The 10802-nt window shown below is 45.2% G+C and overlaps 1 protein-coding gene across 1 annotated transcript in view; it reads right to left on the reverse strand.

The window, feature by feature from the left end:
- Positions 1 to 10757, reverse strand: part of MREG (melanoregulin) — a 44178-nt gene extending 33421 nt beyond the window's left edge. The window contains exon 1 of the mRNA XM_073306746.1: positions 10413 to 10757. Within this exon, the coding sequence (XP_073162847.1) occupies positions 10413 to 10504 (92 nt within the window). The 5' untranslated portion in view covers positions 10505 to 10757. The remainder of the gene's footprint in view (positions 1 to 10412) is intronic.
- Positions 10758 to 10802: the final 45 nt, after the last annotated feature.

Consider the following 10802-nt stretch of genomic DNA (forward strand, 5'->3'; position numbering starts at 1 on the left):
GTCTCAACCAGCAGACATCACAAGTCTTGAAGGGAAACTCCCCAAGGGATCACAGGGCCTTTAAGGAGAGCAGGGGTATCTGCAGAGAGGCCTAGATCCTTCCCCATCCCTCATGGCAGCAGTTTGAAGACCTGGGGAGCCTTGGCCTCATCACCTGTCTCCTGATAGGATTTGAAAGGGCAGGACAGGAAAGTGCTCAGCTTAATGCAGAAAGGGTCATAATTAACTTCGGGTAGAAAATCCCCAGCTTTCCAGAGATGGGGTGACACTATGGAGAATGCCTCCTCCTGCACAAGAATCCATCCATATGCAGTTTGCCTCATGGGGATCCTATGGAGTTTGGGAGGGGGCAGGTTCGAAGAGGATGCCTCTCCTACCCCCTCTAACAGATCCTGGGCCAGCAGCGTCCATTCCTTTCATTCCTCGGATGAGGGAAAGTCATTGGAATGCAGTGGTACTTTATTCTGGCTAGGGACACAGTGTTACCCTTCAAAGCCTGGATGCTGAAGACATTGGATAAATACAAACCCCGGATAGGGCAGCAGAGCATAGGCCTGCATATGCCTGACCAGTAAGGACATTGGGTACTCAGTAGCATTGGGGGAGGATGGATTGGTGTTTGGAGCATTAGCCTAGGACTGGGCTGCACTCCTGGCTCTGTCACAGACCTGCTCTCTGATCCTGGGCAAGTCGTTTGGTCTCTGTGCCTCAGTTCCCTATCTGTAAAATGGGGATAACAATACTGCCTTTGGCTGGCCTATTTGGATTGCAAGCTCTTTTGGGCAGGGACTGTCTCTTTCTAGGTGATTGCTCAGTGGCTAGCACAGTTCTCCTCCCCCTCCCACCCCCCAGTTGGGGGGGTCCCTTGGTGCTACAGTGATACAAAGAGCTTTTCTGTTGTTTTGATTTACTGGGTGGCAATTGGATCGTTTCATTTTCTTGTGTGTGCTGTCCAGCAAGGGTTGTGTAATCCTGCTGGATGGTCATTATGATGTTGTTGTAACACTAATTCAGTTTTCTTAATCAAAGTGACTAGATCTTTTTTGTAGGTATTTTCAAATTACCCCTTAAATTTAAAGAAATAATAATATCAGATGGGGATTCAGAAAGGTGAGAAGTAAATCTACTCAATTTTTGTGAGGGACAAGCTGACGGGACCTAATATTTATACTATTTGCTCCCTTAAATTTAGTGCTTTAAAATTTTTTTGTTCTGTACAGCCGTTAATAACCCTATAGGCATTTTGCCTGTGAATAAGGCCCCTTATAAACTATTTTTATAGGACTGCTAGCTTGTAAAGAATCTTTTTTTACACTTTACCATAAATATCCATACAGGAAGGTTATTTAGGCTTCTACTAGGCCAGAAAGCTGTTTTTCCTTGTGCTACCTGTTGCCTGATCTCTTGCAAACTATAATTAACAAACAAGCCAAGGAAAGAAACTTCAGAGGCAAGGATGGCACACCACCATTATTTCTAGATTAGTGCTGGCATGTGTTCAGTAAAGCCATTTCCAAATTAAATCTTTCTGGACTTCACTACTTTATATCCCAAACACTTCATTTAAGGTGCAACCCTGCTCCCATTAAGATTAATTGGAGTTTTGCTCTTAATTTCAATGGGACCAAGATGTCATAACTAAAATCAGCACACTTGCTACATTTTAATATGTTTTCAAGCTGCATTTCAATTATGCACCCTGATCTGATCTTAAGTGTGAGCAAAGTGTTACTCACTGGGCTGATGTAAGATGAACAGCTCAGGAAATTCTGCACCATGCCATCATCATCTTTTTGGACCAACTTCAGAGAAGTACAAGATCTAAATCACAGTCGCTTAAAGTTCAGTTAGTCAGGTCGAAACGAAGCCAGGTGTGAATCTCAAATATTTTGTTCTTCATCCTTTTATAGCAGCAATGCCTTTTCCCAGCCCAGGAAGTGCTCCACAAGTGGTTTACATAGTGTGACTGAAATGCAGCCACCTCTGGGGTGGAGGGCAGGAGCATCTCCTCATGCAGCACACTGTACAAGTAGGGGTATTGTTGGGATGCTGGGGCAAATGCCTGCTCGAGCCAGAAGGGGTTGTTTTAAGTGTCCATGCAGACGAGACAGGTTCTCAGCTTCTAAGGTATCATTATAAAGTCTCCCATAAGATGAGATTCACTGCTGGAATAAGGCAGCCACAACCCTATTGCCTTCAGTGGAATTGCTCCCGCTTATCAGCCCACAGCATTTAGTACTCATTTTATCTCCTGTAGAAGGATACAGGGCTGAACCCATCCTAATGGGTTCGGAAACCTTGTGTTCCAAATGCTAAGACAATCCCAGCCACTGGTCTTAAAAAAAAAAAAAAACACAAACAAAATTTCATGCATTCCCCACTCCCGAAGGCACATGGGACACCACATAACTCGCAGAGACCCCATATTCCTATAGTGCTGTATCCTCCTACGTGACATTTAGAAGGAAGAGATAGGGAAAAACCAGCACTATACCACCACCATCACCACACCCTCCCAGGTACAGAAGCCAAGTTGAGGGCATTTGGCGCGTTGCCCGGCCTGGCCTCTATCCAGCAATTGCTGAGAGTTAGTGTTTCATAAACAGGTCACTGCTCCAAGGAGCTTTCAATATTTGAGAATTTATTATCTACACTAAGAGCTTCAATTCTCTCCATTCAGCTGCCGCCAGAGAAGGCCCCCCTCTTCCAGAGAGCTCACCTTCAGAGCGAGACAGATTACCACGCGTTTCTTGTGTTTGATGGAAGAGGCTACCAAACCAATTTTTGATCAGTCTGCCATTTACAAAGGTTACATTAAATGCTCAGCAATTCATTTAGGCTGAAAGCTCTGCCTTGCTAGATTTCACCATTTTCTAGAGCGAGACCTTACTATATTGGGAAAAAAGTCTCTCTCTCTCTAACACCAGTTGAGTAATATGTTATTTTAATTTGGTTGGTACCCTTCAGATGGGGTTTGGGGAAGTTTTAATGATTTTCCATTCAAAACTCACTTATTCAGGAATTAGATCTGCCAGAATAATCTTCTAAAACCCAGTTACAGGAGCCGAAATGCCAACCAATCGAAAGATGGCTGCAGTTTAAACAAAAGTGCAACTCTTTCAAATAGTGTCACCACAACCCAGTAGCCATTAATAGCAAGGAAGGACTCATGAGACAAGGTAGCCGTCAGATAGACAGTGCTTCTATAGGATTTCCTGTGAAAAGCCAGCATTAACTAAACAGGATCATCACTATCATGTGTTACTAAAGAAAGGTGTTCCATGCAATCAGCTCACCGACTGAAGACTCACAAGGCTTTGCAAGACAATGAAACAATAAGGGACTATGCCTCTCCAGGCAGGTGCTTAACTTTCATTAAGTTAATGGGAATTTCCTGTAGCTGTGTGCACCAAGGTCAGGATTAAATGTCTCTGTGTTATTATTTAGGTAGCATATTTAGAAGCAAGAACTCAGGACAGTTAAATCCGTATTGCTTCCCACCTTCATTTGTCACGTCCATGCCACTGAAGTCCTGGACTTGCTCATTAAAAATAGATTTCAGAGCAGCAGCCGTGTTAGTCTGTATCTGCAAAAAGAACAGGAGTACTTTAGAGTCTCTAAGATGCCACAAGTACTCCTGTTTATTAAAAATAGAGAGGTTCTCCCCATCTAGGGAGGTGGTCTCTGCATTAGGCCTGGGCAAGACTACTGAATTGGTTATCATATGCAAAGGCCTGGAGAGCCGCAGTTAGTGAAGTCAGTGGAAAGATTTCACCCACATAGCTCCCTTTGACTTCAGGAGGCTTTGGATCAGGCTCTGATAGCCCAAGTGATGTTAGGAGGAGGGTGGGAAAGAGAAGGGCTGCAAGCAACTGCTACTCCAGTCACCAGGCTGAAACTCTGCACTCTGCTCCAGCGTGGGTCAAGGATGTCCGACCCTCCACGCTTGCACAGTTCATCCACAGAGAGCCCGACTACGTGGGCCTTCTGCAGCTGAAGTGCTTCTAGGTCACGTTGGTGCTGCTTTGACAGCCCTGGAGATTGAAGTGCCCCCTCTCCCTTCACAGCACAGTTTATATAAGCCTCTGAAATATGCCTGCAAGAACTGTGTATGTTTATACTAATCATGAGGTGTGACTGCAGCTTTAGTAGACTGAGTACCTGAGGGGCAATTCCATGGCCGAGAGCGCTTCAGTGTGGTCTGACCAACCTGCCCAGAACCCTGGCTACTTGCTCACTGGCCCAGTGGTAAAGAGGGGTTCATGTATGTGACATGGCACTAGAAACAGAGCATGGATCCTGCAGAGACTTACACTCATACTTAACACTGACGTCGACGCACAGTCGCAGTGGTCTCCGTGAGTTGTATCTTAAGGGCCCCAATCCTGAAACATTTTATTCAAACGCTTCACTTTGCACAGACTTCAAGGAGACTATTCAGAGCCCTCAAAGTTATGCATGTGCTTTGCAGGATCAAAGTCCTAATTCAGACAACTGAAGGAGAAATTGTTTTTGCCATTTTCAGACAAAATCTGAAGCATTTTAAGTCATGCATGCACCATTTGCAAAAAAGAAGAAACTGAAGGTGCAATATACCTCTGATGCTTTTATAAAACTGAAAAAAGTTGTTTTTTTAAATGAAATTTGTAAAATATCAGAGATTAGTATATACAGAGAGTGAAAATAAAGATCACCAGGGGAATGCTGTAGAATTCTTGTATCACATTAACAAAAGGCCAGATTCCGCCAGCTTTATGCTGACTAGAATGTGTGAACAAACCCCTTGACATCAATGGGATAATGGGTGCACAAGATCAGAGGCCTTACTGCACATGCTTAACTACACAGTGATCAGTCACACTGAAGTCAGTGGGACTACTCACAGTGCATAAAGTACATAAGTAAATCTTGTGTAGGATTGGGGCCTTAAAGTCCTAGTGAACTAGAGAATCTGACCCAGGGTATTTACATGCAAGGGGTACAGCCATTAGCACCCAAATCCTAAGAAGGCAAGAATGGAGCCCCCTTTCGTTCAAAGTCTCTGTCTCTCCTACGTGGTGTAAGATTTTAAATAGAAATGGACACAAATATATAGATTCATAGATATTAAGGTCAGAAGGGACCATTATGATCATCTAGTCTGACCTCCTGCACAATGCAGGGCACAGAAGCTCATCCAGCCACTCCTGCAATAAACCTCTCACCTATGTCTGAGCTACTGAAGTCCTCAAATCATGGTTTAAAGACTTCAAGGTGCAGAGAATCCTCCAGCAAGTGACCTGTCAAGGTTCCTCCCCCACTCTGAACTCTAGGGTACAGATGTGGGGATCTGCATGAAAAACCTCCTAAGCTTATCTTTACCAGCTTAGGTCAAAACTTCCCCAAGGTACAAAATATTACACCCGTTATCCTTGGACTGGCCGCTACCACCACCAAACTAATACTGGTTACTGGGGAAGAGCTGTTTGGATGCGTCCTTCCCCCCAAAATACTTCCCAAAACCTTGCACCCCACTTCCTGGACAAGGTTTGGTAAAAAGCCTCACCAATTTGCCTAGGTGACTACAGACCCAGACCCTTGGATCTTAAGAACAATGAACAATCCTCCCAACACTTGCACCCCCCCCTTTCCTGGGAAATGTTGGATAAAAAGCCTCACCAATTTGCATAGGTGACCACAGACCCAAACCCTTGGATCTGAGAACAATGAAAAAGCATTCAGTGTTTTACAAGAAGACTTTTAATAAAAAAATAGAAGTAAATAGAAATAAAGAAATCCCCCCTGTAAAATCAGGATGGTAGATATCTTACAGGGTAATTAGATTCAAAAACATAGAGAACCCCTCTAGGCAAAACCTTAAGTTACAAAAAAGATACACAGACAGAAATAGTTATTCTATTCAGCACAATTCTTTTCTCAGCCATTTAAAGAAATCATAATCTAACACATACCTAGCTAGATTACTTACTAAAAGTTCTAAGACTCCATTCCTGTTCTGTCCCTGGCCAAGACGACTACAGACAGACACAGACCCTTTGTTTCTCTCCCTCTTCCCAGCTTTTGAAAGTATCTTGTCTCCTCATTGGTCATTTTGGTCAGGTGCCAGCGAGGTTACTTTTAGCTTCTTAACCCTTTACAGGTGAGAGGAGCTTTCCCCTGGCCAGGAGGGATTTCAAAGGGGTTTACCCTTCCCTTTATATTTATGACATGACCCGTGCCCCATGCTACAGAGGAAGGCAAAAAATGCCCTGGGCCTTTCTAACGTGTTCATCACCACAGAATCTACCTTAGACACAAATGTAGATTCATTTAATTAAATATATTGCATTGAAATATGTTAAGATCTAGCATATACAGCGGTCTCCATAAAGCTAGCCTCTACCACACAATGGTAACTAGAACAGGAGGACTTGTGCACCTTAGAGACTAACAAATTTATTTGAGCATAAGCTTTCATAGGCTACAGCCCACTTCATCGGATGCATAGAATGGAACATATGGTAAGAAGATAAATAGATATAGATATACATACAGAGAACATGGAAAGGTGGCGCAAGAGGCCAATTAATTAAGATGAGCTATTATCAGCAGGAGAAAAAAACTTGTGTAGTGATAATCAAGATGGCCCATTTAGACAGTTGACAAGAAGGTGTGAGGATACTTAACATGGGGAAATAGATTCAATATGTGTAATGACCTGTACATTGGTTTGGCCAATGTACAGGTCATGGCCAGACAGACAGTCTCCACGCAAAAGAATAAATGGACACAAATCTGACATCAGGAATCGTAATGTTCACAAACTGGTAGGAGAACACTTCAGCCTCTCTGGCCACTCAGTAACAGACTTAAAGGTGGCAATTTTGCAACAGAAAAGCTTCAAAAACAGACTCCAATGAGAAACTGCTGAGCTTGAATTAATATGCAAACTAGATACCATTAACCTGGGTTTGAATATAGACTGGGAGTGGCTGGGTCATTAATTAATTAATTAGCCTCTTACTCCACCTTTTCATGTTCTCTGTATGTATATCTATCTATCTTCTTACGATATGTTCCATTCTGTGCATCCGATGAAGTGAGCTGTAGCCCACGAAAGCTCATGCTCAAATAAATGGGTTAGTCTCTAAGGTGCCACAAGTCCTCCTTTTCTTTTTGCGGATACAGACCAACACGGCTGCTACTCTGAAACCTGTCACAATGGTAACTGACACCACAGCTCATCCCCTAATCTACAGGAGTTCAACATGCAGCAATTACAGGATCAGGCCTTTAGAATAGGGAGGTAACACCAGCATCCTGACCACCACCTGCGTGGTGAGTGCTGACAGATGCGGAATTTAGTGGTTACCGCTATAAAAACCCACAACACAAGCTCTCCTAAATGTAGTACAAGCACCTCTCCTATTTTATATGTATTACAGAAACAAACATGGTCAATGCCTAGAGAAGAGCGGTTTACTGCTCATGGGTGTCAATACTGCCAGTTAAAACTGATTCATAGCACATGGCCAGGAATGCATCTGTCAGTTGTTGGATGACCAAATACATACCATAAGGGTTAATCAACTGAATTAATCCACATGCTAAGAACGATTTACTCCACTGACCCAAGCTTTACAGTCTAATCCTATTGGTTAAGGTGTGTCACTCCCTGACCTGACAAAAGCTGGATGTCCGTGTTAAAACTCAAACACCAAATGGTGCTCCTAGAGAAGCAGCATTTGGGTAGAGTGGACAAGAGCAGAGCAGGTTGTATTACTAATGCTTGGGGAAGCTACTAATAGAATGGATTGCATAACATGAATATTTAGAACATTTGACATGAAATACCAAGTTCTGAGTCAGTTTCAGGACATTTAATTTTAATGATACTGTATTAATGAAAGATCATAATCTCCTCACACAAAGTCTTAATCCCTTTTTTAAAAAAAAAAGTTATTCTGTTCTTTAGGAAGAATAGCCTTAGTGACTAAGGAATTTCAAGAGGAGACTAGCTCCTTTTATATGAAGTTTTACATAGTAATTCTAGTTGCGGCTACTGCTTTTATTGAGACCAATAAACTCATGACATGCCCTCTTAATACTCTGGCTATTTATAACATAAGAGCTGCCATCCTGGGTCAGACCATGGTCCATCTTGTCCACTTTTGACAGTGGCCCTTATCAGAGGTTCAAGAGGAATGCACAGAACAGGGCACTTATGGAGTGATTCACCCCAGTCTTCCAGCAATCAGAGGTTTAGGGTCACCTCGAGTATGGGATTGTGTCCCTGACCATCTTGGCTAATAGCCACTGATGGACCTACCCTGCATGAACTTATCCAGTTCTATTTTTGGCCATCACAACATCCCCCAGCAATGAGTTCCACGGGTTACTTGTGTGAAAAACTACTTCCTCTTGTTCATATTAAACCTGCTGCCTACTAAATTCATCAAGAGACCTTTGTTTTTTGTATTTTGTACCATTTTTGTGAAATGGTAAAAACCACTTCTGTTCCACACTACACATGACTTTATAGACCTCTATCGTATCCCCCCTTAATGGTCTCTTGTCTAAACTGAACTGGTTTCATCTTTTTAGACTCTCCTCATACAGAAGCCATCCCATACCCTTGATCATTTGTGTTAGCCTTCTCTGCACCTTTTCCAGTATATCCTTTTTGAGATGGGATGACCAAACTGGACACAATATTCAAGGTGTGGGAACACCATGGATTTAAGTGGTATTATGATACCTTCGGTCTTATTTTCTATCCCTTTCCTAACAGTTCCTCATATCCGGTTAGCCTTTTTGATCGCTACTGTGCATTGAGTGGAAGCTTTCAGAGAACTATCCACTGTGACTCCAAGATCTCCTTCTTTGGTTCTAAATTAACAGTTACCACCCATCATTATAAATGTATAGTTAGAAAAAATAATCCCAATATGCATTACTTTGCATTTATGAATGTTGTATTTCATCTACATTTTGTTGCCTAGTCCTCCAGTTTCGTTAGATCTCCCTGTAAATCGAAAGCAAACTGCGAGGAATTAGGTATTTTTTAGATTATGTTGTATCATCTGCAAAGTTTGCTACCTCACTGTTCACCCCTTTTCCAGACCATTAATGAATATGTCACACAGCACAGGTCCCAGTACAGTTCCTTGAGGGTCACCCCACTGGTCATGTCTCTCCATTCTGAAAATGGACTGTTTATTCCTACCCTTCTCCTTCCCTCCCCATCTTTTAACCAGTTATTGATCCATGACAGGACCTTTCCTCTTGTCTCATGGCTGAAGTTTCCTGAAGAGTTTCCTGAAGAGCCTTGTCAAAAGCTTTCTGAAAATCCAAATACATCATATCAACTGGATCACGCTTATCCATATACTTCTTGACTCCCTCTAGAAATTCTAACAGAATTAAGTAATTCTACTTAATAGGAATCCTGTTTAAAATAGGACTAAGAAATCTGCCTTTATTCCAGATTTCCAGTGGGAATGATTTTGCAGCAGATTCTTTATAATATGTAACTTAAATTGACAGCAAATGTACATCATACCTTCAAGCATCTGCATTCACTCACATTTCTAAGTACTTTATTAAGCAATCGTTGTTGGTATAAAATGAGCCTGGATAATTCTCACTCATCCCCTCCAAAATTATCTGATGTAAAAAAACCCAAACCACTAAATTGTATCATGTGCCAGTGGGCAGCGGTGCCGGTGTCAGTCTGTAAACCGGTTTCAGAGTGGCAGCCGTGTTAGTCTGCATCAGCAAAAACAAAGCATGAGGAGTCCTTGTGGCACCTTAGAGACTAACAAATTTATTTGGGCATGAGCTTTCCTGGGCTCGAACCCACTTCACCAACCGTAGCCTTTGCAGGAAGAGAAGAGGAGAACCTTCACCGGGGGCGGCGTTCCCGGGCCTGTCCCATCCACGGGAATACCAGCGCTGAGCGCTGCCCAACGTTTTCACTCTGGAGAGTCATAAAAACGCCCTGCTCTTTCCAGTCTGCGGTCCCTCCGCTTTACACACAAAGTCCTCGGGAACCGAAGCATCCAGGGACTAAACCGGGTAGAGTTTTAAAAGAGAAACAAATCGGTGTCCCTAGATCTCAGCCAAGTCTGTTCCCTGCCGCTTACTTGGGGAAACCGCCAAGAACCTCAACAAACAAACGCCCCTTCCCCTGGCCCTCTGCCTAGCGAGCGCCTACGGACTCCGCCGGGCCAGAGCGGCCGCCGAGCGCTCGGGCGTGAGCCGCCGCAGGTGCCCGAGGAAGCCGGGGCGCCACCGACCCGGCACTCCGGAGCCGGCTTTGGGCGCCAGCGGCGGCACAGAGCTCGGGCAGCCCAAAGGCCGGGGGCTGGTTGCGGGGCGGGGGCCCGGTGCGCGGGGACCCCCCGTCGCCGGGGGGCCGCCCTGCCCCTTACCTGACCAGCGGCTCCTTCTCCGCCCGCGCAGCATCCCCCGGGCAGCGGCAGCAGCAGCAGCACAGCGCGCCCAGCCAGTCCCGCAGCCCCATGGAGCCGCCGCCGCCGCCGGACGCGACCCTAGGCGGCCTCCGGCCCCGCGCAGCCCCCGGGCGCCCTGCCGGCCGAGCGCCGCTGTGCGCAGGCAGGGCGAGCGCCTGGCCGCGCTACCATGGCGAGCGCCTCTGCCCGGCGCCGGGCTTCCCCTGCCCCGCTGCGCATGGGCCGCCGCCGCCTCCGCCCCCCGGGGAGCTCCAGCCGCTCGCCCGCGGGGCGGGGACGCGGGGCGGGGAAATCCAGCCGGCGCCCGGCCGCAGGCGGGCGGGCGGGAAACCCCAGCTCCCCCGGCGC

Source organism: Lepidochelys kempii, chromosome 11 (genome assembly GCF_965140265.1).
Source record: "Lepidochelys kempii isolate rLepKem1 chromosome 11, rLepKem1.hap2, whole genome shotgun sequence".
Lineage (NCBI taxonomy): Eukaryota > Metazoa > Chordata > Testudines > Cheloniidae > Lepidochelys > Lepidochelys kempii.